Source organism: Poromitra crassiceps (assembly GCF_964638095.1).
Source record: "Poromitra crassiceps genome assembly, chromosome: 1".
In the NCBI taxonomy this organism is placed as follows: Eukaryota; Metazoa; Chordata; class Actinopteri; order Beryciformes; family Melamphaidae; genus Poromitra; species Poromitra crassiceps.
The window spans coordinates 37589768-37617413 of record NC_139623.1 but is presented as its reverse complement, the minus strand read 5'-3'; the positions used below and the strand labels follow the sequence as shown (position 1 = coordinate 37617413).

The window sequence follows — 27646 nt, the reverse complement described above, 5'->3', positions numbered from 1 at the left end:
CAGTTTTTGGTTCTCGAAAAATTCAGAGTAATAAATTTAAGTTTAACTGTGATGGGGAGAACCTAGAAATTGTTAATTGTTTTATGTACCTTGGTGTCATTATGAACTATAATGGATAATGTAAGATCGCCATTGAGGAGCTGCATAAGCAAGCCTCTCGTGCTATGTTTTCCCTTTTTTCTAAATGCAGAAAATATGATTTACCAGTAGATATCACACTGGACCTTTTTGACAAGTTGGTTTTACCAATTATGTTGTATTTGTGTGAAGCTTGGGGGTTTGAAAAAAATTATATATTGGAAAAGCTATACCTCAGATTTCTCAAGTATATTTTGAAAGTTAAAATGACAAGGTGTAACAATATGGTCTATGGGGAGCTGGGGAGATACCCACTCTGTGTCACTGTCAAGAAAAGAATGATCAGTTACTGGGCAAGGTTGATTGAAGGCAAGGAGAACAAACTTAGCCCTATTATGTACAACTGCCTGCTTTATTTGCACAACTCTGGTGTCTATGCCTCGCCATGGGTGGTGCGGGTCAAACAGATTCTGGATGACTGTGGCTTGTCCTACCTCTGGCTTACACAGCAGTGCAACAACATTGAATGGTTGAAGCTAACTGTTGAGCAAAGTCTTAAGGATCAGTTTATGCAGAAATGGCAAAGTGAGCTCAGAAGCATGACATCCTGTGACTTGTACGTAGAATTAAAAAAATAACTCAAACTGGAAAATTATCTGCTGTATGTAAACCAAAGGTATAGACATGCAATCTGTAACTTTAGGGTTAATAACACCAGAATCCCCAAGGTTGTTGGCAGATATAAAGGACTGCATAGAAGTATGAGGATCTGTAACCTCTGTAGTGACAACTGTTTGGGAGACAAGTATCATATTCTGTTTGAATGCAATTATTTTGAATTTCAGAGTTATATTTACCCAGATATTATTTAACTCGTCCATCTATGTTTAAACTGATCTTACTACTACAATCAGACAGACAAAAAGTGTAAATTAGGTGCTTTTTTGAAGAATGTCCTGCCTCTGTTTAAATGACATATGCACTAGCCATGCCGTGTGCCGTTGTATATTGTTTTTGTATGTTTTGTTTGTGCTCCATACCATGTGATCATGGTCATTGAGTCACATTAAATAAATGAAATTAAAATGAATTTCCCCCTAACTGCTATCGCAGTTCCCCGCATACCTGTTGTGACTTTGTGTTATTCTAGTACAGATATAACTCCGAGAACGGGTGGTCGCTTAAGACACTGCTAATATAATTATGTCACGGAGGCACACGCTACAGGCAAGAGTCATTGAACCGAGAGTATTCCTCCAACAGAGCACCGAGTGCTCGATCAAATCCACCAGTGTCAAGTGACTGCAGGTTAGCAAGCAACAGCCAGGAAGTTAGGCATAGCAGCTCTGCAGGGCAGCACATTTTTAGAGAAGTATAATAGTATAAAAAAATCGGCTGTAGGGGCGGCTGTAGCTCAGGAGGTAGAGCGGGTCGTCCACTAATCGCTTTGGATAAAAGAGGTCGGTGGTTCGATTCCCGGCTCCTCCAGTCTGCATGTCGAAGTGTCCTTGGGCAAGACACTGAACCCCAAATTGCTCCCGTTGGCATGCCAGCACCCTGCGTGGTAACCTGCCGCCATCGGTGTGTGAATGGGTCAATGTACTGTAAAGCGCTTTGGATAAAAGCGCTATATAAATGCAGGCCATTTAGGGACCGTTCGTTATTTAGGGAAGGGTCCACTGGAGGAAAATAGGGGAGGGTAATTTTGTTTTAAATTTAGTCTGAGGGAGGGTACACTCTCTTTAATTTGAGTCCAGGGGAGGGGTATACAATGTTGATTCGCTAAAAATATATAAACTTTTTTTGTGTGTGTAATGTTTGCTTTTCGGACTTCAACAACTACTGAGTTGCTTCATTTACACCCCTCCTGTCCAAACTGTTTGGTATGTCCCGGTGCATTGTTTCTCTTTGGCGGTCCTATCTGTCAATCTTTGTGCTTGGCCTATCCAGACAGTGGGCGTGTACAGTATCTGGCGAATCGGTGGCGCTTTTCTGGTGATAATATGGAAGTACAATAACCCACTGGAACAAAGTCGAGCAAACAGACATCGGCATCACAAAATATATATGGGCTCTATGCGCAGATAAGTCGTCTTAGGAAGTCACAGTTGAACCGAGTTACGGCTCACTCATCTCCTAAATTACGTTAAGTCTACAAGGGGTATTTATACCACCAGGATGACATATATGTTTCACATAGGGTTGTGTTTTTACGCACAATAATAGAACCGGCGAACTTTTTTTCCATCAGTCATTGACCGCTATTTAAACACAAATATTGATATACACAGACTGAAGATTGTTTCACAAGCAAAAATAGCATTATGTAGCGACCGGAGGAGGCGGTCACTCTGATTGGTGACAGTTCTAAGCAGCGCAAAGGATTATGGGAGTTCCATGTTCTTGTGGGAAGCTGTTACTGTTACAGTTAAAAACGTGGTTTAGTGATGTTGTGCTCATGTTTTGATTGCATTATGTGGTATGGCAATGTTTGTGTGGCCAGGATATGTTTAGTTTTACTATCAATGTAGCCACCATGACTGAGACTGTTAGTGTGTTCGATCACCTCTGGCCGGAGTTTCTGCAAATGTTAGGTTAAAAGTAAGATATCTGTGTCAGTCTGCATTCTTCCACGCAAGCTCGCCACAATATTGTTTGGGGAGGGTCAATTATATTTTTCAAATCGCTTCGGGAGGGTGAAGGAAAAATATATTTTGATCAGGGAAGGGGCACAGCTTTTTATTTCAGAGCACACCAAATCCCTCCAGTGACCCCCTTTCTAAATAACGAGCGGTCCCTTACCATTTACCATTTACAATCACCCCCTTTTCTATCATCTATTTTACTCCAAACGGGCGAGTTATATAAAAAATGACCCCCCTACAGTTGTTATGAAAAGGTGAAATTAGCTATATAGACCAAAACCGTGTTTTGCCCCTCACTGGAAAGATGTTTAATCCTGTTACAAAGTCGGGCATTTTAACATATGGGGAATGCCTACTGCCCCTGATGCCTAGTGGCCATTTGAGGAACTACAGCTTTTCAATTGACTTCCGCATCATCAGAGGGAAGGAGGTGGGCTTGCCCACTGGCTCTGTTATTCCCACAGCGCCCCAGGCCAGAGAAGATGTGGGAGAAATGTTTTTTTTTTATACGTTTATATACTGTATCTACTACGTCAGACTTGCTGTGCTAGTTTGCTGTTGCTGTTTGCGACTTGCTTAGTCACGCAGCTGGCCCCTTCATGTGTCGCGGACTGACTACGTCACGTGTTGTCTCCAAGGAGGCGAGACGGGAGACCCATGCCCGGAGCACTTCACATTCTGTAAAAGTAGAACGTGTGTTAGCTGCAAACTATGAAAATCGACCTTGCGTGACACGGACGCACCGCGTTAATGAGGACAAACGATAACGTAACGTAACGTTAAGATGGACAAACGGGGCTCAACGAGATGGGTAAGCTAAGCTGGTTAATGTTACTACAGAACTGTAAACAAGATTAGACACGTGCTTTAAGCTTTGAAGTGAGGAAACGTTAAACGTCTCGTTTAACGTTATCTAATAGCCGTGTCTGCTGCTTATGATCTGTGTTCTTCTGTTGGCGTGTGTGCGCGCATGTGCGTGTGTATGAGTGACAGAAGGAGAAAGTGTTACTGCAGACTAACTGGTTAGCACTTCAAGAAGACAAAATAGTGTTTTACAACAAGCAGGCTTACTAGATATTTCCACGTGTCCAGTAACGTTTTAATCCATACTGCCTTAATGATCGCTGTTGCGGTAACGTCACTTTACAACTTCCAATGTATCCACCCGATGTGTTGTTGCTAGGCAACGGCCAGCGTCTGTCATTGCCCATACCATTGTAACCGAGCGTTTTGGGGTCTTTATATATCATATTTAGGAATTAAATAATGACTCTGAGACCGCTTCTTCTTGGGACATGCTGTCATCCGTTTACTTGTTCAGGGGCAGAGAAAAAGGAGAGTGAACCACCACACTCCAATTCCTTTTCCGGACTTCAAAATAAGAGTACACCATAACAGATACAGAAGTCTTTTACACCATGTTACACCATCATGGTCCATGATGCCATGTTCAAATTTTACTTCAAGCCAAGGAAGATAAATGGCAGCAGCGATTCATGACAGTCAGTGAATGATTCCAGTGTTTTGTGTCTGCCTGGTATCTGTCACTCAACATAATTCTCATTGGGCCCTATCTTCGCAAAAGCGGTAATTTAGTGTTTGCACTCGTTTAACGCAGCGGCAATGCAAATTGGGGGCGTGCACAAGCACATGCCTGTTATAATTGTACTGGACATAGGTGTGCCACATGCCAAACCAGCCGTTTCAGCGCAAAAATGTGGGGATAGATGGCATTATCCTATCATCAGCAGCGCACAATTAATTTGCGCTAAGAGCTTTTAAAAGCACCTCTTAGGCGCCAAATACCCCGCTGCAGCACTTGAGCGCACCATAATCTCAGTGTTGCGCAGCGCAGAGTAAAATTCCTTTTGGATATGTCATTACGCACAGCCTTGCCACGCCAGGACATCAAATTCTGCTGCTAAATCAGAATCAGAATCAGAATCACTTTTATTGCCACAGTATGCAAGTTACATACGAGGAATTTGTCTTAGTGTCTGTATGCAGCGTAGCGGTTACATCAATATACAGGGATAAGAAGTAGGAAGATAAACGGCAATCGCAAGGTTGCAAGTGCAATCAAATCAAATCAATATATACAATATGTACATGAGTGGTGAAGTGTTCTGTGGATGATAAATATGAATTGGATGAGTTGGATTTACATGAGATTTACAGACTGAGTTAAATATACATTAAATAGGCAGTGGATTTACATGAATTTACAGTCAGTTTTAAAATTGGGTATTAGCAGATAATTCAGTGAGGCAATCAACTATAACTCACAGAGAAACTTTTATCACATCGCAAAGAGGGAAATGAATTGAGAAAACTTGTTGGACAATGGACATAAGCTATTCACCTTCACCTATCCCATAACCCGGAGGGTCGTTGGCACCACAGGCGATCTGTCAATAAGCACTCTCCATCTCTTTCTGTCCTCGGCACGAGTGAGTCCACTCTATTACGCATGGAGAGAATTACAGCATATCGCATGCCTCGCGCACACGCATCGATTGCGAGACGGGAATCTGATTGGTTTGTTTGATGTAACGCCCAGGCATTGCCTGGCCACACCTGTGAAGAATTCTGGTGCTTAAGACCGCCCAAATCCCATTTGCGCTGGCATTTTGGGGGCGCAGATGATTTGGCACGGCTCTAATTTGCCCCTGCGGCAGGTGCCGTGAACGTTTCCGCATCCCCGCCGAGAATTGCATCCCCACCATATTTCGGGGCTGTTTTAACTTAGAAAACAGGGAGGACACGTCTACCCAGACAATTATATCACTTTTAAAAGGTTACATTTCTGTATAAATCATTACAATATGCTCTCGTGAGGTGGGGATGAGTTTAGCTGGTGCCGGGCAGGGGTGCAAAACTCGGCCTAACACCTGGACACTTTCATTGCAGACCGCCCACCTGCTGCGCCATCTGACCGAAGCAATCCCACGCGCCGGTTTCAGTTTTGTTTGGTGGGTCCCTCCAGCCCTGAAACAAATTCTAGGGGAAACACTGAAAGCTTTCTGCTGATAAACTAACAGGATGCTTTTATTATGAAGTATGTTTAGGAAGTGAAACGTGTTTAGCTTGCTAGCTTGATTAGCTACTTCTCTCACTGAAACAAGTCGAGACATTTGGGGATATTTGGATATTTTCTCCCCAGCTAACCAGTTCTAAACACTGCAGAAAGATGAGCAAACGCAAGGGCTGGGTATCGTTAAAAAATTTTCGATACCAATATGATACCTTGACTTCGATACCGGTTCCTGAAGATACTTTTTTCGATACCAATTTTAGAAAAATCCATTTGAACAAAAATAAAACTACATTACACATTGAAATTACGATACAAATCTTTAGTTTTATTTTTTTTAAACAGTTTTACAGCATAACTAAATAAAACCTACTGTATTTAACACAACTTCAAGTTGTCTAAACTTATTGCCATCCCCATAATATTGGAGTACAAAGAAAAGAAATGTAAAACAAATAAATGAGTGCAAATAGTTTTCAGTGCAAAGGGGAGTTTCAAGTCAGGGCTTAATGCTCACTGCTGCGACTCAGTTCTTCAGGGAACAGACAGCCTGCTGCTCCTGGCTGATGTGTGAATGGATTGACCCCCTCTGTCATTGTAGCGTTATTATGGAACCCACTGCATGTCACCGCATGACGCGTCATTGTACCCTCAGCAGGCTGGAGAGGGGGAGAGAGAGAGAGATAGCTGAGCATGGGGGCCAGTTTATCACTGCACCTACGGTATTACTAGAGTAGCCTAACATTAACTACAACCATGTAAACAACCATGTACGAGTTGTTAAACATTAAGTTTGGTTACCTGCTAAAATCCCAGGCCAGTCGTATCGATCGCCGTCCTCAGATGTGGAAGGAGCTTTAAGACGATGGTGGTCCGGCTCGCTCTTCTTGCATTCAAACATCAAACACCGTGCAACTTTCTGCTCCTAAACTGATCCCATGCACGGTCAAATGTTTCATCATATTTGCCAGTCTTGGCACCAATCTTCTTCTTGTCACATATCATCGCGTGGTATTGGCATCAAGCTTTAGATAGTCATAGAGCCACACTTTTGATTTGTTCGGTTTGTTTCCACAGTCCGCACGCTGCGTCTCAATGGTCTCAATACAACAACACACGCTCTCTCTAAAGTGGGCGTAACTCCTGCATGCCTCTACATGACAGCCAATCACCAGCCATATTAGAGCATGGTGCACGCTTATAGGCTCAATGACGCTGTTCTCTCAATGAGGCATTTTCGTTTTGGTATCGAAAATTGATATCGATTGACAAGGCATGTTTCGATACCCCTTAGTATCGATGCTTTTGTTTCGGTGCCAAGAAAGTATCGTAGTTCGATACCCAGCCCTAGCAAACGCTGCATCGTTTTTGTCTGTCGTGCATTAAAACTAAAGTACAGAGTTCCCAAAACAACTGAAGGACTTTCATGTGAACCTTAGCTGAAAAGTAAGACACACACACACTCACACGGTGCGCTCCTTGATGACGGTGCTGATATTGTTGAGGTCGTCTCCGAAGCGTCTCACAGCCAGACGCAGCATCTCGATCTCTGTCTCTGTCCACTTAGCTCTGCAACAGAGACACTGTTACTGTCCACATAGTCTCAACGCCAGACCCATGAATAATTCTTACGCTGATACACTACGTTACTGCATGCTGCAGAGCTCTCTCTGGGTCTGGGACACTTTCCCTCAGAGGGCTGGTTATGGGAGGGAACCGTTCACTTGGCCAGTCATATGACAGTGATGGCTTCAGTCCTCTCCAATCAGTAACGACTTTGCGATCAGACAACACGGGAGGCGCAGCCCATTTTTCGAACCGCTCTCTCATCGGTGCTACGACTCATTCAATTTCAACCCGCCTTCAAAACCAGCAGTGGCTGTTAACTGGCACAGACTCACTTATGTAGTATGCGGAGCGCAGCGATTCAACGTAATATTTGAGTCTGGGGAGAGACTACTGTCCACTTAGCTCTGCAACAGAGACATGTTAGGTGGTGGCCACACTGATCCGTCAGAAAATGGACAGAATTATAAAACGGATAAATGTATGTCTGTTACGTTGTTTTTGAGATGACCTGGGGAAGCGCAGCACGCGGCACTCTGTAGTCAGGACGACGTGGGCTCAGAGCTGGAACATAGCTGTTAGCCATAGCTGTTAGCTATGAGCTATGTTAGTTGTGTGGCAATAAAATGCCACCAGTTTGATATAATAACGGTCAACCAGTTCGAGTCATGCTCTTTCCATAAAGCCCACTATCTGTTGGCTAGTTGTTGATATTTCTAACAATATTGTGGCTCTAAAATAACGTTTTATCGTTGCGGGGAGACTGCAATCATCTCTGACAAGTGACCAATGAATCCAAACCCAAATGCTCTGAATCTATACTGTTCAGTTCAGCAGAAACAACAGATCACAAAAATACCTACAGTTTAGACTCAGTACTCACTAGGGCTGTGAATCTTCACTGGCATCACCATGCGATTCCACGAAGCATCTCGATACAGCTCAAAGTATTGCAGCTCCAAGTATCACATCCTCAATTTTCTATATTATTACTGCACATGGCTACTTTTTCATCAATTAATACAAGCAGTCAGATAAATATCAACTCTCTTTTTTACTTAGTACGGTAAGTGCATTAAAATCTGAATGTCAACATATATTTAAACAAACGATTCAGCGATTATCTGTCAATGATCCGATTCGATGCATCGCGAGACGTCTGCATCATGATGCATCGATTAAACTATTAATTTTGACACCCCTAGTACTGACATTGTGTGTGTGTGTGTCTCACCCTGCAGGGCTGGAGTCAGACACTGGGTGCAGCTGCATGGTCAGCTCTCCCAGCTTGGTGAAGGCTGCTCCTGCTGCAGAGAAGATCTCCCCCACCTACACATACATGCGCGTGCGCACACACACAGAGTGTGAGAGAGTGTGTGTGTATGGTTGACCGCATAGCTTCTTATGGGGAAAGAAGAAATAACAGATGTATAAGTGATATTGCATTACCTACTGTCATTTTACATTTCTTTTGGAAAAGGCCTACACACAGCCAGGTCACCATTACCTGTGCAATAAATGAGTCAAACACTAACCAGATGTTTTCAGGTCATTTGCCATCCTGTCATCTTTGTGTGGACTAAAATATTCTTGACTGAGATCCTCACAGAGCCAGCACAGCAACAAGCACTCTGTGACCTCTCACCTTTACGTGGACTAAAGTATTCTTGTCTGAGATCACAGAGGATCAAGCGTGTAACACCTGCCTTCAAGTTCCGAGCTTTTCTTAATGGTGAGGTCTCTTGGTAAACTTCAAGCAGCACTTGGATTAATCAAACATTAACTTTTGTAATTAGTTCACACTGCGACAGAGGAACCAACTGTAAAGGCTGTTTTTTTACTCGTGTTTTTATTATATTCATGCTGAATTCACCTGTGGACTGGTCAGAAAATATCTAAAATTATGTTTTGCTGTCTACCACGACATGTTTTGAATGGTTACATGCTGCCACTCCGACGTGCTGCCACTCCGACGTTCTGCCACTCCGAAATATCGGCACTCAGAAAGGGATCATGTCTATGTTCCCCGGGTTCTATATTCCCCGTTTTTCACGCCAAACCTAACCTCCCCCAGACCCTAACCCAAAACCTAACCTCTCCCACCCCCACGCCTAAACCTAAGGTCGGCATTGCGGCTTCTAAGGTGAACGACCGCCAGTCCGAATAATGGAAGTTAACGTTCGGAGTGGCAGGGCTTCGGAAAGGCAGTCAGTAGCCGTTTTGAATGGAGTTTTGGTGTGTAGCAGCTGGGAGTTACCTTAGCAGAGGCAGAAGTCATTTCTGAAGAAATGTTGCCGCTGCTTTCAAACTCTCCTCTTGTCCGTCACTCAAAACAACAATACACCGGCTAGTTGCTAGCTAAGTTAGCTTCCCTGGCTAACGTTAGCGGGCTTCCATGTAGATTTCTGAGCGTCTCCAACAGCCAGAGCACCGGTGCTGTGGAAACTGTGACTCGCTTTAGTTTAGTGCAGTTTGTAACATTACACCTGGTAGAAATATGACTTAAATATCACTAAATAAACGCAATACGTGCAAAGGCACAGGAGATAAAGGGAATGTTGCGTGAGTTTGAGGGTTGAATCGCATTGGTCAGTGAATACCACGTGACGTGTTGTTGCAGCCCCGCAGGCGACGATCTTTGCCGACTGCCGAGTTGTACCGAGGATTACCGAGTGATCAAGCAGCTGATCGGAGCGTCGTCCTTGGGTGAAGACGCATTTGTCAGATCAGTGGATTGAAACGGAAACATTGTTGACAGAGGATCTGACAGAGATCAGACAGACATGCCGTCGCTTCTGTTTTGCGGGCCGAAGATGGCGGCGTGCGGGATAGTGATCAGCATCTGGGGCGTCATTATGCTGGTAAGACACACGAACAGGTTAGGGATCCGGCTAATGCCTGGAGGAGGCTGGTGGATTTAACCGTGGGGACGTCGACGCTTTCAAAGCGTTGTCGTGTTTCCCTGATAAAGTGATATTTTGCATCGGCTTTCTGCAATTAACAAACGCGTCTCTGAGAGAGAAGCCAGCGCTACACAGTGCGAGGATGAGTCCTTCAGTGGAACTTCCTGCCTCCAGTAAATAGCCTGAATCGGGCTTCGTTTTGATATCTGTTACTAGTGCAGTGCCCGTTGCCCCCATTCGCCCCCCCAACACTACTCCATCAGGTCCCCCTAAAGGCACTGACAGGGTTCTGCGGTACACGTCCAAAACACTAGGTGGCTTGTGGTACACTGGGTACACTTACGTTACATATGACGTTATCGTGTCGTTTACCAAGAACTTGCAATCATGTCGGTGGGGGGACATTTTATTGTTCCTCCATTTCAAAACTCATTCCGGTGAGCCTGCAGAAAGCTTTGCTATATGAGGGACAAGCACTGTTAAATTCCTCACAACAAGTACTTCAGCGGATATGTGCCCGGCCCAAGGCAACGGCCAATCACAGCTCTCGTGCTGGTCACGTCACGTTGACGCTGCAGAGTCGGGGTCCACCCGCTATGCCGACCTTAGGTTTAGGCGTGGGGGTGGGAGAGGTTAGGGTCAGGGTTAGGGTCTGGGGGAGGTTAGGTTTAGGCGCTGGGGGAGGTTATGTTTAGGCGTGGGGACTGGGAGAGCTTAGCTCCAGCCGGTCGACACCGACACGCTGCACGCCGCCTCGCTCAGCTGGTTCTGCTTGTGGGCTATCGGCATTGTGGCCTGTCGGCACTGCGGCCTGTCGGCACATAGATGCAGCACCGCAGAGTCACATTTTCGAGGAGCTGCACGCCCCCTCCGCCGAGCTGCGCCGATAGGACGCCCAGCTGCGGCGACCCCCTCGGTGCAGTCAGCACCAGCGATTTCACGTGAGCATAATTTGCGCTTAACGGTGGAGCCACACTTGCGCAACGTTTGACGCAGGCTGTCGCTGCTGCCCATTCACTTTGTATTGGATCGCGTAGCCAGATATCCCAGCATGCTTTGCAAGGCGATGAGCAGCATGTTCAATACAAAGTGAATGGGCAGCAGCGACAGCCTGCATCAAACGTCGCGCAAGTGTGGCTCCCCCGTAAGCGCACTCCCCAAGTTTGAAGTCGATCCACCAAACGGTTCTCGAGATCCGCGAAGGACAGACAGACAGTACCAGCACAGTACAGGACCATTTATGCCTCAGTAGTACCCAGAACTCGCACTGAGTTCCGGAAAAGGGCCTTTTCATTCTCTGCTCCGTCTACCTACTGGAACGGATTTCAAAAAACTCTGAAAATGCAGGTTTTAATCACCATATCAGAGTTTAAAGCTAAAATCACAGACATTTTAAAGATCGAGATGGGTCAATGTAAATGTTTTATTGTAGCTACCATAACCTATCTGACCTCTCCTCAGCAACCTCACCTCCCCCATCTTTCTTACTTTACCTTTTTACCCCACTCTCCTATCCCTCCCTATCTCTTTTAATTAGGGGTGCTCCAAAAAATCGATTCTGAAAGGATCGCGATTCTTAATGCCACGATTCCTGGATCAATTCCAAACTCCCAAGAATCGATTCTTAAAATTGTAAAAAAAAAAAAAAAAAAAAAAATTTTTTACAGTGCACCTGAACGCAACATGCAAGATACCGGCTGAATAAGTGTCCAAATGTTCATGTCATTTGTGTACTGTACTGCCACGGTGCCACCACCTCTTGCACTTAAGAACTCTGGTTAATGTATTCCCCCCAAAAGTCTACAGATCCCCCCCAGCCTATAAATCCATCTTATCTGAAGAACATAAGGGGGGAATTCCCCCCTAGTTTGCAAAATAAATTTAGGCCCTGACTGTAATACAGAAGTTGAATTTGAAGTTCAGCATTAATACATTTGTCATTTTTTGTCTTATATTTACCTTTGTGTGTTATTGCAATATAAAACTACATAATTGAGAATCGATTCTCGATTCTGGAATCGAGAATCGATTCTGGAATCGGATCGTGACCCCAGGAATCGGAATCGGATCGGATCGTGGCTTAGCCGGATCGGAGCACCCCTACTTTTAATCTTGTCTCTTTTTTAATCTATCTTGTACCACGTTGCCTTTAATGTTCCTGTATGTGTTTGTGCTTTTCTTATCTGTTGTGGTGTTGTTGTTGTTGCTGCTGTTGTTGTTGTTGTTGTTTTTTAGATGCTGCCATTTTGGCCAGTTCTTGCTCATAAAAGAGATCTTTGATCTCAAGTGACTACCTGGTAAAATAAAGCTTAAATAAAAACAGTCCTAGATAAGATAGTGCAGTGCCCGTTCCCCAGTTCGAAGTCGATCGGACGGACAGAGATAGGTGAAAGCCGCAATCTTATTCTTACAGACACACATACGTCAGGGTTTCCGTTGTCCCGTAATTGCAGGACATTGGCCTTTAAAATTAATCAAAAACCTGTAAATTAAAATCTGCAGGACACCGTGTCCTGTAAATTATCTCCCGAGTCCCGATGCTATAATTAGGGCTGGGACGGATCACGGATAATCCGTGACCCGTACGGATCAGCCCCCACGGTTCGGCACACGGTTCGGAACGTCTTGGTCCGCGGACCCCCGGTCCCCCCCCCCTTTCGTTTCATTTAACGTTTAACGTTCGTGTATGAGAACGCCTGCAGCGCAGCCAGACACAGACAGGCATCATCATGGCAAGCACAAGTGAGCTTCCTCATCCCTTCGCTGTAAAGTCTCTCTGAAGGCTGTGGCTAGTGGCTACTAAAGACAGCAAACTTATTTCAACACCTCTGAAAAAGCACAGGAATGCGAGCAGCATGTTGCGCGCTGCACAAGATAGCACGAGCCACAACACGCACACACACACACACACACACACGCGCACACGTTTCACGAACACATTATCACCGGACGGTGAAATGTTGCGTTGGACGCATAACAACAAAACAACACGTGGGGCCACCGAGTAGCTTAACGTAGCATCAACGTTATGTTTCCAGACTCACCCGGTCTGGTCTGTACCCGTGTCATGTGACTACGTTAGCAAGCAACAGGCAGGAAGTTAGGCGCAGTGCCACCTAAAACAGGAAGTTGGGTTGTTTTGCCTTCAGAGTAAAAGCATAAATTGTGTCATGAGAAAAAAATATTTTTTGAGCTGTGCAGGGCAACAAATGGTTAGAGAAGTATAATAGTATTAAAAATTCAAATCGAAAATCTAATTTTGAGAGAAAAAATCTGATATAGCCTTTTTTTTTTTTTTTTTTGCTGATCCGAAAAATCCGTGATCCGTAACCACAAAATAACAAAATTACTTCCAAAGAAACTGTTAGAATATAACGAGAGATGTTCGTGAGAGTAGCAAGCCCCTGGATGTAGCGAGCATGGCGTTCTCCTTGTTTATGGTCTGTTGCTAGGCAGAGCGAAACGGTTGAAGGCAGGCAGCTGCCGTAAACCGTTTCATTTCACTTCCTGGTCTATTCGGCCCGCCGGAAGACAGACACAGACTCTATAATCATCAAGAGAGCAATCTCCGATTCACACGGCTTTGGTCTCAGCTACTATTATTATAGTATTCTGTTACATCACCACACAGCCATTTTGGTAGGAAAACAACCGGTGATTGTGATCAATTAACAGGTGATTACAATCAAGTGACACTTACAGCCAATGAGCTGTGTGTATTGTAGCGCCATATTGGTAGGAAAAAGGCTTGTGACATCATCGGAATACTATAAATAGGTAAGATGTGATGCATCAATATTACATTTAGACTGTTTAATAACAATCGAAAATCTTGCTCGTAGCTGCTCCATTTTCTCTCAAATGGAGCTCGCGCACTCACCCGGCCGGCGGACAGGTCAATCTAAGCAAAAACTGAAGCTTTGTGGACTGCAGGACTCACCGGCCGAGCAATTTGATTGGACAAGGGGGATCCTAGCAGTGCTGATATTTCACGATAACAGCACTGGCACTGTTTGTATATCACTCCGCTTCACAGCTGCTCTAAATTATTGACTATACATCCATGGTGTGCGCCTTTTCCAGCCTGTTAGCTGCTGATTTACTCCACAAAGTAAAACCATTTTCAAAATATGCGTTATTTTGATAAACTGACCTTACAACGGGGCTCTATAGAGTTACGTGTGTCTAGTAACATAACATTATTAAAACATCATAAAGATAACGCTGTTTCTGAAAGTTTGCTAAAATACTAGTGCTAATCTGTTAGCGAGCTATCGGGCGAGCTTCTTCTTCTTCTTCTTCTGCTGCTTCTAATAGCTTTGCGGCAGACATTAGATGCTAATGTTATTAAATTTACTGTTTCTGCTTGCTTGGTAACTAACACTAGTGTAATCCTGGGCGAACTGTTTCTGTTGGCGGAGGTGAATAATAGACAGAAATCATCAGTTGTCGCAAATGACTTGACAAAAATGCAATTATTACTTGATGAATAGCTTTTTTATGCTGTAAAACTGTTGTATAAAAGCAATATCACACTCAAGGTCGTGCTGTTGTTGTCTAATAACGTCACTGCTGTGATTATCTACGACCGAATCACAGCCGTGACGATTAGGGGTGGGAATCGCTGAGTAGCTCACGATACGATATCGTCACGATACTTGGCCCTCGATAACGATATTATCGCGATACTGCGATAATCGATATATTGGAAGACGATACATCACGATACCTGTGTAACTGAAGAGAAAAAAATACCCCTAAAAGGCAAGAAGCAGGTATTATGTATTTATTAGCAGAATTGACATGAACTCTCTCAGAGTTCACTCACTCACTCATACCATTTTCGATACCACGGAGGAAAAGTTACACATTAAGTCTTTTTATTATTATTATTAAAACAAGAAAACCTATATAACCTAAATAATTTCTAAAAGTAGATATTAATGATCAAACATTTCCATTCATGTAGCCTACAGTATTTATGTTTTTGTTTCAACTACAAACATAAATAAACGTCAACTTGAAACTATGTTTGAACTACCACACACAGCATAATATTTTAGCCTGTTTATTAAAAAAAAAAAAAAAATTTAAATAAACATATCGATACTTGGTGCCAGTGGAAATATCGCGATACCGTGAGTATCGATATTTTGTCCCACCCCTAGTGACGATATTAGCCAACAACAACAGCACTCCCTCTCATGTGATATTGCTTAAATTTAGCATTTCATTTCACAATAATCTTTACACTGAATGAAAGCCAAGGCTACTAAAATCTGGCAAAACCCCAAAACAGCCTAAATCAATATTTTCTCATAAAATCACATGATGCATGTCACATTTGCAGGGGTGCAAACTTGTCACCTTTCGGCAAAATTCGCTGTTTTGAATCCGACTGAAAGTCGTATTGTTATTATCGCTAACTAACACAGGAGAGCAGCTGGTCAGTAGTCTGCGTCTCTGCTTCGTTAGCTGGTTTAGCTTGCTGGCATGACCATACGGACCAGACTCCAAAATAGATGGAATTAAAATGGGTTTTGTATGCAGGAGACAAGGCTATAGCTGCAGCAGACAATAGTTCTGGCTAACATTAGCTGGATGGCATGACAATGACATCCTAACGTTTAGCGTGTAATGTTAGCAACACTACGTTGGCTAGCACCCCGCTAACTAAGGCTATCAAGCAGATTCTTTTTTTTTTTATACAAGGTTTATTTTCTATTTTTGAAAATAAAAGCAAGGGATTACAAGACAACATGAACTGAACATTGGGCTCATAACTCCGGTACCCCTCCCATTCACCTCTCTCTCACCCCACAAACCCATTAAAAAAAAACTCATCATATTCCCACCCCACTTGGCAAGAAACATCTCAAAAGTGTTTGCATTGAATTACTCTCTCTCTCACACACACACACACACACACACACACACAACGATGGGGAGGGAGAGAAGGAAAGAGAAGAGGGGGGGGGGGGGGGCAAAAATAAAGTTAAAAAGAGAGAGAGAAAAAAGAAAACAGAAAAAAAGAAAAAGATGGGCATCTAAAGCCTCTACAAAATCAAGAAATTACCTCCATGTTGAGTAGAATTTGGATACTGATCCTCTCATGGTATATCTGACTTTTTCTAGTTTTAATAACTGCATAACATCTTTCCATTTGAACAGTATCAGTTTCCTAGCTAGTGAAGTGGTGTAGGCTACTAGGTTCCATATCAAGCAGATTCTGTTACGTTACCCAACATGGAATTCAAGATTGCTCAAATGTGACAATCTGCATATGCTGTCTGTTAGCTAATGTTAAACCATCTAAGAGCAGGTTTGGGTTAGGCTATATGGTTTCAACTTAAACAGCAGTAGAGCAACGTTAGCTGCGTGGATACCCAACACCCAGGATCTGCTCAGTGATTTTCACTTTAGTGACATAATGTGCACTCTATAATTCAAGGACATTTTCCACCACATCAGCATCATTACATAATCATGTTAGGCAAACAACAGATGACTAAATAAATGGTTAATGATAATTTAATGGCAGCAATAGCCAATGAGCAGCATTGAGCCATTCTGGCAAGAAATTCATGGTGCATCATGAGAATACTGTACTTTAATTGAATTAAACTGAATTGTAATGTACCAGAGATTAATCAAATTGTATTGCATATGTGCTATATCGTTCTGTACTATGTCATTGTGCCCATAAAATTATTTTTAACCTAATATGTCCTCCTAACTTTTTCAACTTATGTAGCAGTGAAACTCTAGGGTGAGTTTTTCCCCTATATCCTCATTCTAAAATCAGTGTAAATCCACCTTTTAAAGCTGATATAAAAATAAAAATGTGTAAGAATGTCACCACAACTTGCATTTAGACTATTTTTCATAAGATTGTGGTTGTTGCAGGCCCCTACACTACACCACTTTAACAAAGTTTTGTACTACGACCAAAAAAGATGGCAATTCACGCATTTTCTAGCATTCTCAATGTTGAAAGCCTGGGCTTCCGCAACCACGGATTGACGCCCCGCCCCTAAATGCAGCCAAATATCCGTATGTGTCTCTGAAAGAATACTGATCAATATGTAGGCTACATTTATAAAGTGCCGGGCCGACTGGATGATAATTCAATATAGAGCTGGCCTGGGGCAACTCACGTCTGGGTGAGCAACGCAAGGCATTGTGGGTAAATACGATGGAGTCCTGTACACTAATGCCACTCGCCATTTACTTCAATGTAAAATAGCGGTACAAAGAAAATTGATTAAAAACAAGGCCAGGTCGAAACCTGGCATACGGCCGGTGCAATGCTGCAGCTGCACACTTACTGCTTAAACTTGAATTATAATTGTAGTTTTTCTTTGTTCTTTGATGTGAATTTATGGCTTTTTGGCACCTATATGTAACCTTTTAAGGTTGAGATAATTGTATTATCATTATATGGTCCAAATATTTCAATAAAGCACTTGAAACACTTGAAATATTCTTGCTTGGGTGGTATCATTCTACTTGAAATTATGGTAAAATGTATTATTTTTAGTGTAAGGGTCAGAAATGCACGGCTTCACTCCCACTCGGGCTATCGGGCTGGCCCTTTAGCTCGAGTGGTTAAGGTGTTGCGCAGTGCATGGGTCTGAGCCAGGGGTCCTAGGTTCGTATCCGCTTGGACGTTACATTAGTAAAATAACATGTCACGTGTGCAATGCAATATTTGTAATGGAATCATTATGGGACACAATAGTCGAACTTAGCCATAGTTCCATAATGATTCCATTTGCATTGCACATGTGCTACACTATGCTAGCTAACGCTGTGCCAGGTATTAGCCGAGTCCCATAAAGATTCCATTACAAAACACGTTAACGTTAACGTTAGCCAAACGTTTTTTGGTTACACAATGCATTGCCAGCTAATGTGACAGGATAAGGTCCGTTTGATATGTTGTTAAACGTGTTATTTTACACCATTTGAAAGAATGAACCCACCTTGAATTCTTTGAACAGGTCTGCCATAAAAAGTTGAATGTAGGCTAAGTAAGCAGCAGAAGCACAATTGTTTTTGTTTTAAATACTTGAGGGCTACATGCCACTGGTGTTGCACTCTCTGCACTCACTGCCATACAGAGTTGAATGTAAGAAGTAAGCAGAAGCACATTGTTTTGTTTTAAAGTTGAAGGCTACATGCCATTTGTTCATTGGAAATGGTTGCATACTTTAATAAAGGAGATCTCACCGCTGTTTACATGCTTTTCTGATCGGCTAACACGCTAGTTATAGCCTACTTAGCTCAGCTGTTAGCTACTTATCTTAGCTCTCTAGCTGCCTCGCGGTAAGATGTCCATGTTCCTTACGCATAACATTCATGTATATTTGCTGGAAGGGGAGACGTCTCCCGCTACTGTTGATGTCCAGAGACACTGGGAAATGTGTGTTTGTTTATTTGTTGCGTCGCGTGTAACGTTAACATGGACCCTCTGCGGCCGTGAGCGACTCTGTCAAGCTGAACGATCAGATCAGGGCAGACAGGAAGTCCGAAACCGGACATTCGTCAAATAAAACAAATTTCAAAGTAAAAGCCCATCTTGATGAAAGGGTGCCAGGAGTCGTGTATGAAGCCGTGTGTGAAGCCGTGTGTGCAGCGATTGGGACACACATGGTCCTATAGGCCAGTGCAAGCACCGGCCTAAAAACAGAAATAATTTCATTCATAAATGACCCAAAGGCAGCATGACATGACGATGTCAACTTCGCCGGCCATAGATTGCACAAGATATTGGAAACGACGCAATATTTGGGAATACTGATTATGCTAAACTTCAGATAACAACATTGTGTGGGAGGTAGCTACTTTTGTGTTGTGATTGCTAATGTGTATGTAGCATACATGTACGTCCAGTTTAGCGGAGCCTGCAACTCCCTATCGGGGAGCTCTTTGAAGACTCAGAAAGAGTCTTGCGTCGAGGCTTTTGAAGTCGGTGACTTACGGTTTAAACAGTTGAGACTTTTTATGGAAACATTTTATGAATACTTGTAAGCATGTCTCTAATTCGGCATACACATACCCTAATAAGAGGCACATTTTCCAAATATATTAAAATGTTTCGCCGGTGATTCCCACAGTGCTCCACTTGTAAAATACACAGTGGAGGGCGGTAATACAGCAGCAGAGCCACTTCCAAACATGAGATGTTACATTCACAAAGTGCTTTTTTGGAGACAATATGCGCATGCGGCCGCTATTTGGGGAACGCTGCATTAGACAGTCCTTCAGTAACAGACTCATATGCAACGCAGACTTTGATTCTGACATACAGCAGCTCTGCTAATTAATAGACTTTGATGTGCGCTTTGAATGAATGAGGAAATAGGCATGTCTGACCCTGTAAAATCCAGAGCTGTCCATATTCCATTGTGATTGGCTAGTTGTTACAAACCATGCCTGTTTCATGGGCACAAGCTCCTGTTCACGAGCATTTTTTGTGCACAAGTGGTACGGTTTAGCTTGATCTGGTTGATCTGGTTAAGCCAAACCAGATCAAGGGACAGATCCTGGATCTGTTTATCCTCCATTCGTGGTATGGGCCCTTGGTGTCTCTTTAACCTGTTGACCCCCCCTCCCCCTGCAGGCCATGCTGGGAATCTTCTTCAGCGCCAAGTCGGCCGTGCTGATCGAGGACGTCCCGTTCACCGAGGAGGACATCCGCAATGAGTAAGTCTCTCCAGTGCACCGCAACCCGCCACACATCGCAACTCGCCCCGTACGACAACCCGTCACACATCGCAACCCGCACCACAACCTGCCGCAACCCGCCGGCCGCCACACACTGCAACCCGCCGGCCGTGACACACGCCCCGCCCCGCACCACAACCCGCCACACACCACAACCCGCACCACAACCTGCCGGCCGTGACACACCGCAAGCCGCCCTGCACCACAACCTGCCGCAACCCGCCGGCCGCCACACACCGCAACCCGCCCTGCACCGTAACCCGCCCCGCACCCCAACCCGCCGGCCGCCACACACCGCAACCCGCCCCGCACCGTAACCCGCCCCGCACCCCAACCCGCCCCGCACCCCAACCCGCCGGCCGCCACACACCCCAACCCGCCCTGCACCGTAACCCGCCACACACCGCAACCTGCCCTGCACCGTAACCCGCCCCGCACCCCAACCCGCCGGCCGCCACACACCGCAACCCGCCACACACCGCAACCTGCCCTGCAGCACAACCCGCCCCTCAGCACTCGTCGATCATGATAACGTCACCTGATGTTAGCTTAGCAGCTGCTAGCTCAGTAACCAGCTGGTTAGCTCTTCTAGCAGACAATACAGTAGGGTTGCCAACCGTCCCTTAAAATACGGAATCGTCCCGTATTTGTAAACAAAAAGACGTGTTCCGTATTGACCTGATACGGGACGCGCTTTGTCCCGTATTGGAGAAACACGCAGTGCAAAGAGTGAAGGGCTATTTGTATTGAGCGAGTAAACCCCGCAAACGCTGCTGCTCTGCCCCTCACCCTGTCTGGGGTGTCATCATGTTACATTCAACTACCCTTGATTGCGCCTCTCTCATTTTGTTTGTTGTGAGTCACGACCACCTCCAGTTCGCCTACCAGCCCCGACTGGGTGTGGAGGACACTGTCATCTACCTGACCAACCGCGCCTACGCCCACCTTGACAACCCGGCTAGCACTGTGAGAGTCATGTTCTTCGACTTCTCTAGTGCTTTCAACACCATCAGGCCGGCTCTACTGGGTGAGAAGCTGACAGCGATGCGGGTGGACTACCTGTCTGGCAGACCACAGTATGTGCGCTTGCAGAACTGTGTGTCAGACAGAGTGGTCAGCAATACGGGAGCACCACAGGGGACGGTCTTCTCTCCTTTCTTCTTCACCATCTACACCACGGACTTCACCTACCACACAGAGTCTTGCCACCTTCAGAAGTTCTCTGACGACTCTGCGATAGTTGGATGTATCAAAGATGGCGATGAAGAAGAGTATCGGGATGTGGTGGCTAACTTTGTCACATGGTGTGAGCAAAACCACCTGCAGCTCAACGTGTCAAAGACAAAGGAGCTGGTGGTGGACCTGAGGAGGGTCAAGGCTCCGGTGACCCCTGTTTCAATCCACAGGGTCAGTGTTGACATAGCGGAGGATTACAAGTACCTTGGAGTGTACATTGACAATAAACTGGACTGGGCTAAGAACTCTGATGCACTCTACAAGAAGGGGCAAAGCCGTCTCTACTTCCTGAGACGGCTGAGGTCCTTCAACGTCTGCCGGACCATGCTGAGGATGTTCTATGAGTCGGTGGTGGCCAGTGCCTTCCTGTATGCTATAGTGTGCTGGGGCAGCAGGCTGAAGGCAGCGGACGCCAACAGACTCAACAAACTGATCCGTAAGGCCAGGGACATTGTGGGGCTGGAGCTGGGCTCTCTGACAGCGGTGTCGGAGAAGAGAACGCTGTCCAGGCTATGCTCCATCATGAGCAATGCAGTGTTTCCCACAGGATTTGGAGTATTTGTGGTGGGGAACCGCAGACCCCCTAGGGGGGTGTGGGGGCATGCCCCCCCGCGAGATTTTTTTTAACATTTTAAAGTAAAATGCATGAATTTGGTGTACTTTGAGAAAGCTTAAGAGCAAAATTAAAAGGCTAGATCTATGAAGAACATGTCATCATTACTGTGCTGTGGGTTTACAATGACAAACTAAATTTCCCCCTATAGGTCAGGGATACTCAACTTGCTTTGCCACTTTCGTGAAATGATAGAAGGCGAGGGGCCAGTTAATAAACAAACAATATACATTTTTCTGTAGCGGATTGTAGGTTTTTGGGGTGTCAGCCGGAGTTTAGGCTGACAGTGTTGTGCACACCGGATAGTTAGTTAGGTTAAGTTAGTTAGGTTAAGTACATACATAAGTGCCTGGGTAGCGAGCAGATGGCGGTATTTGACAATTTAGCAGCTAAATCATAGATTATTGAAAGATATTCCATATTCCAGACTGAAATGCTATAACAGAAGTATTGGCCAGAATGACATGAACATTTATTGGACACTTATTCAGCGGATATCTTGCATGTTGCGTTCAGGTGCACTGTAAAAAAAAAAAAAAAAAAAAAAAAATCTTATTGTGGCGGTCAAAATATTATTGTGGCGGCCCGCCACAAATTCCTTTATGTATGGGAAACACTGGCAATGACTCTCACCCACTCCACGGCGTGCTGGTCAAACACAGGAGCACGTTCAGTGAGAGGCTGATCCCACCCAGATGCAACACAGAGAGGCACAGGAAATCATTCGTGCCTGTAGCCATTGGACTCTTTCTTTAACGCCTCACTTAGAAAAGCACAAAAGAGCAAACTTCACGATGGTGTTCGAAGATTGAGTCGCCACGCAGTCGTGGGTGTAGAGGTCGTACCAGAAGGGGCTGGAGACGCACCCCTGGGGCGCTCCTATGCTGATGGTCAGTGGGGAGGAGGTGAAGTTGCCCACTCTCACCACCTGGCGGCGGTCTGTCAGGAAGTCCAGGATCCAGTCACACATTGCTGTGTTTAGTCCCAGATCCTTGGGCTTGCTTACCAGCCTGGAGGGTACTATGGTGTTGAATGCTGAGCTGTAGTCCACGAACAGCATTCTCACATAGGTGTCCTTCCCCTCTAGGGGGGAGAGGGCGGTGTGGAGCACGTGTGCTACTGCATCCGCTGTGCTCCTGTTGGGGCGGTATGCAAATTGTAGCGGGTCGTGGTCCGGGGGGAGTGTGGGGCGGATCTGTGATATAACCAGCTTTTCGAAGCACTTGCTGGCTATGGGCATGAGGGCTATTGGGCGCCAGTCGTTGAGGCTGGTCACTTTCTGCTGTTTGGGAATGGGGATGATTGTCGCTGCTTTGAAGCAGGAGGGAACTTGCCGGAGGGAGAGGGACTGGCTGAAGATGTCTGTGAACACGCAATTTATTTTTTCTCTCTCTCTCTCTCTCTCGGGACTAGTGAGAGAAGGCAGCATAGCGCTCGACACAGCCTGGTGATGCGAGGTTACTCACACACACACACACAGACAGACACAGTAGCGCTGTGCAGTCTCTCTCTCTCCCTCTCCGAGCAACGAACACACACACACACACATGTGTGTGTGTGTGTTCGACACACGCACTCGATCTCTTTCTCCGTTTCCCTCCCCCCCTCTGTCTCGCGCTCTCTCTCTCTCGGAGACCTGCTGCAGACGGGACACGCCCACACAGTCCGCGGGAGAAAATACACTCTAAAAACTAATTGATTCTCATGAGTTTTGCCATGACTGTCAAACCTAAATTTATATACTTTGCGACGTTCATCATCGTTCAAATTTGGCTGGTGGCTTATTAACATAGGGTCCTGTGATGTGATGAACTCAAAATGCTAAATAATAATAAAATATTTCTGGTTTCCAGGGACTTTAACACTGCAGCTGATCAGTCTGTCCTCTCTGTCAGACAGACAGACAGCTAACTTGTCTCTCCTCTCTCCTGTCTCCACAGTAAGAATCCTCCTGGGAACATCTACAGTCTTTATAACCAGGTGGGCATCAACTGCTTCATCGCGGCGGCGGTCTACGTGGCAGTGGGCGCTGTGTCGCTCTGCCAGGTCCGCCTCAACAAGCGCCAGGAGTACATGGTCACATAGAGCCTGGAGGAATGCCCCAACCTAACCTAACCCCACCCCAGCCTAACCCCTGACCCCAACCAGACCCCAACCCCACCCCAGATCCCAGCCTAACCTCAGACCCCAACCCAGACCCCACCCCTGACCCTCGACCCCCGACCCCCAGTCTAACCCTAACACAACCCCAGCATAACCCTTGAAGCCAGGCCCCCAGCCCGACCCCCCAACCTAACTTCGACCTGCGCCCTAACCCCTAACCCATCCCCAGAAGACCTGGACGTCAATGACCCGAAGCGTCTGGAGGAGATGTTACGTAATTTTCTGTCAATAGACATTCTGTTCTGATGTCACACAACTTCCTTTATAACTGACCAATCAGCAGCCGAGGTCGATATTCAGTCAGCAGCTGCTCCAGTCTGGGCTGAAGAGAAATCATTATTTATTATTATTAGGAGTGTCTGTAATGAAGTGTGGTGTTGTTGTTATTGTTGTATGAACGCCATCATTCCTCTGAGCGGTTTCTAATGAGACTCCTGCATGTTGTTTCTCCAATCAAACTTATTTAATCATACAGCTGTGGGTGGTGGGGGGGGGTGGAGAGCACACTGCAAAATGATCAGTTTCTCTGGTTTTATTATTTATAGATATGTGTTTGAGTAAAGTTAACATTTCAGGGATCCAAAATAGTCACCTTTTTGATCCCTTGAGTGAATGATTTCTGAGTGGTTTTGTGTCGGCCCTCAGTGCCCTGGTATCTTGTCACCTTTTTCTCTCTTTTTTCACTTTGCGTCCTCATAAACTACTGGCAACATTTCTCCCAAATTCCAAATAAAAATCTTGTAATTTAGAGCATTTATTTGCAGAAAAAGACAACTGGTCAAAATAACGAAAGATGCAAAGAAAATGTTCATTTTAAACCACATAATACTAATGTTTTAACTTAGGAAGAGTTCAGAAATTAATCTTTGATGGATGGGAGAAAGAATAAAACAAGAATGTGAATTTTACTCTAAATAGTAAAACCAGAGAAACTGATAACTTTGCAATGGCGTCTTGTTTGCAGACGTGTATTTGTATGAACGGGTGGAAGCTGCTCTGCATAGCGCCTCATCGGCTGCCTCACAGAAACGTCTGAGAGTAGCTGACTGATGTTTGTCTTCCTCCACCAGCCCAGCCTCAGTTCTTATGCCCCGTTCCATTTGTACTGGGTACTAGGAATCTCACAGTTCAAAGGTCAGGAACTTCCCCTGTGACGTCACCTGATCTCGGATTCCCTACACCGATCTTGGGGGAGCCTCACCAGCCCGACCTCAAAATCCAAGATGGCTGCTCCGCGCTTCAACAGTAATGAAAGTTGTAGTGAATACTGTTTATTAGCCCTTCTGTCTTATTTGTGTTAATTCAGTCATACACACAGTACTGTCTAACTTCTATCTGGACATGTTGCTACAGTGTTTGTATGCACAGAATACAGCAAAATGCGTTATCAATTGTTAACAATGGCTAGCCTGGCTATAGCTAACTGGCTGTTTTCCCAACTGTTTTAATGAAACGCAGTCAACTCGGGTGTGACGTCACTCAACTGGGATATTCCTAGTTCCCAATATAAAAGCAATGCCCCATAAACCAGAGCTAGAAGGGAGTGGTGGCCATTTTGCTTAAAATGGATTGAGCATTTGATGCAGAACGAGACAAATAAGCATGAAAAACAGCGGAAGAACCGTTCTGTCTTTTCTAGTTCTTTTTTTAACTTTATCTGCTTCACAGCTCTTCAGTCTGTCCTCTCTTCCTTCATGGGTTTCAAACTTTCACTGATGGAAGAGAAGAGGTTCCTCTCTCTCTAGCTTGCGGCTAGTAGTTCCCATTGTTTGTAATAAGGAGTGCTAACAGGCTGTTTTCCGGCGTTGCTGCTGTAAATCTAAACTGTCTGCACACGCTCCGTTCCATTAATGTTGGAGAAAGCAGCAAGTGTTTCATGTGGTTTTGTTGTGGATGTTGCTGCAATAAAGTTGGTGTGGAAATATGAGAAGATCACTGTTGTGATTTGCTAGAATTAAGGTGAGCAGATGTCCCCGATTTTCGGGAGCAGTCTCCATCTTTGGTGACCTGTCCTGTCCCCGGCTGGAGCTGTCCCCGAAAATGTCACTGATTTTCTACTCCTTGTCCGCAGCTGACATTACTCTCGTTCAAAAGCTCTAGCGGGCTAATTTTTCAAGCTATAGTAAAGATACTTATATCATAATGAAACTAGAAGACCTATGGCATCCATTGGTCCCAACCAGCATGAATTTTTCTATGGTGTTCCTAAAGGTCTTGGTGTCTTAATGTGGTATTTTGGAGTGATATCAGTCATGCTGCACCATCGTTTATTACAATACCATAGTCAAAATACATGAAACCGTAATTATTATTCTATAATATAATATATCATTAACCATATTATTATATACTAGCAATCTTGCACGCTCGATTACTAGCCTCGCGGCCTCGCCCACTGAGCGTCGCATACGCCTCGCATATGGCCTGCAATGCCTCACCCAAGAAAGATGACATCACTGATGACATCACTGAACTTATTAGCCTCAGCCAGGAAGAATTACATCACTGATGACATCATTGACATCACTGATGACATCACATCATCAGGTAATCAGGGCAATCATCTAATTAAAAAATCCGGCTCTATCAGGTCACCCGCACGGGTGCTCTTTACACCCCCTGAAAGTTTCAGCCCGATAAAACGGCATAGAAATTCTGCTCAATATATCATTGAACATATCAGTATATAAATATCATCAGTATATAAATGGGAGCTAGGGCTCTGTCTGTCTCTCTGTCCCACTGATGACATCATCAGTGATGTCATAAATGACATTGTCAGTGAATTAAGGTCCTTACACACCAAGCACGTTTTTTTCGTGCGATTAATTTGCACGTCAATATTTTCCGAACCTATATCAGTCAATGCAACCGTGCATACCAACGGAGAAGTTTCGCTGTGCGTTATTGCGGTATTTATTTTTTCGAACCACGGTCCGTTTTTTCAGAAATTCGCTTCCGACGTGTACACATCTGTGGCTGTGATTGACAGGTGGGTCAAAACTCGCATGGCAATTTCGTGCCGTATATTCACATCGCTCTTGATGGTAAGGACCTTTACTCACACACAAGGCTATATTTCAGTGATGATGTCACTGATGCTAGCGTGGGCTCGCTAGCTCAAAATCAAACATTTAGAAAATTAAGAGGCATGTTGCACAAGGTTAAATGAATTACAGAGCGTTAGATGGATTGTCGACATGAATGTTAAAGTCACCAACTAAAATAGCCCTGTAAAATTTAATGGCACACATTCCAAGTTGTTCGCAGGGGTCATATTAGTCTATAACAGTTGAGATATTCTCTCCTAAATGAAGTGCATACATATCTAAAAAAAAAGTTTTCAAAGTTGTTCGCAGTCAAGTTTATTTGTATAGCCCTAATTCACAAGCATGTCTCAGAGGACTTCACAGAGAATATGTCTAGCTAAATCTAGCTGACACAACAGTAACAATTACAGTAGTAATAATAACAATTATTATATGTTATCCATTACATTTAACAATAATATGATGATAGAGAGAGAAAGGGGGAGGGAATGTGGGGGAGGAGAGAACAGGGAAAGGCAGGAGGTGGCGAGGGAACGGGAATGTGGGGGAGGGGAGAGCAGGGAAAGGGAGGAGGTGGGGAGGGAGAGCGGGGGTGTGGGGGAGGAGAGAACAGGGAAAGGGAGGAGGTG

The 27646-nt window shown here is 44.8% G+C and overlaps 2 protein-coding genes across 3 annotated transcripts in view; one reads left to right on the top strand and one right to left on the bottom strand.

Moving 5' to 3' along the window:
* bacc1 (BPTF associated chromatin complex component 1) overlaps positions 1-9890 on the bottom strand; it is a 28408-nt gene extending 18518 nt beyond the window's left edge. The window contains exons 1-3 of the mRNA XM_083645301.1: positions 9581-9890; positions 8558-8652; positions 7225-7326 (exon numbers count right to left, since the gene is read on the bottom strand). Of these exons, the coding sequence (XP_083501427.1) occupies positions 7225-7326; positions 8558-8652; positions 9581-9601 (218 nt within the window). The 5' untranslated portion in view covers positions 9602-9890. The remainder of the gene's footprint in view (positions 1-7224; positions 7327-8557; positions 8653-9580) is intronic.
* A 118-nt stretch (positions 9891-10008) lies between these two features.
* rnasekb (ribonuclease, RNase K b) lies at positions 10009-25880 on the top strand. Of its 2 annotated transcripts, XM_083645324.1 has the most exons (4): positions 10009-10184; positions 19852-19934; positions 23745-23784; positions 25038-25880. In XM_083645324.1, exons 1-4 carry the CDS (start codon positions 10107-10109, stop codon positions 25119-25121), a joined length of 285 nt encoding a protein of 94 aa, XP_083501450.1. In that variant the 5' UTR covers positions 10009-10106; the 3' UTR covers positions 25122-25880. The 2 variants fall into 2 exon arrangements, with proteins under 2 accessions (XP_083501450.1, XP_083501449.1); XM_083645323.1 differs by having other exon boundaries at positions 23745-25880.
* The last annotated feature ends 1766 nt before the right edge of the window (positions 25881-27646 follow it).

What these genes read in the sequence shown, in the direction of transcription:
- rnasekb (XM_083645323.1), top strand. Translation starts at nt 10,107, where the DNA reads ATGCCGTCGCTTCTGTTTTGCGGGCCGAAGATGGCGGCGTGCGGGATA. An exon ending in TCTGGGGCGTCATTATGCTG is followed by an intron (nt 10,185 to 19,851) that starts GTAAGACACACG and finishes CTCCCCCTGCAG; the next exon opens with GCCATGCTGGGAATCTTCTT. An exon ending in GAGGAGGACATCCGCAATGA is followed by an intron (nt 19,935 to 23,744) that starts GTAAGTCTCTCC and finishes CTGTCTCCACAG; the next exon opens with TAAGAATCCTCCTGGGAACA.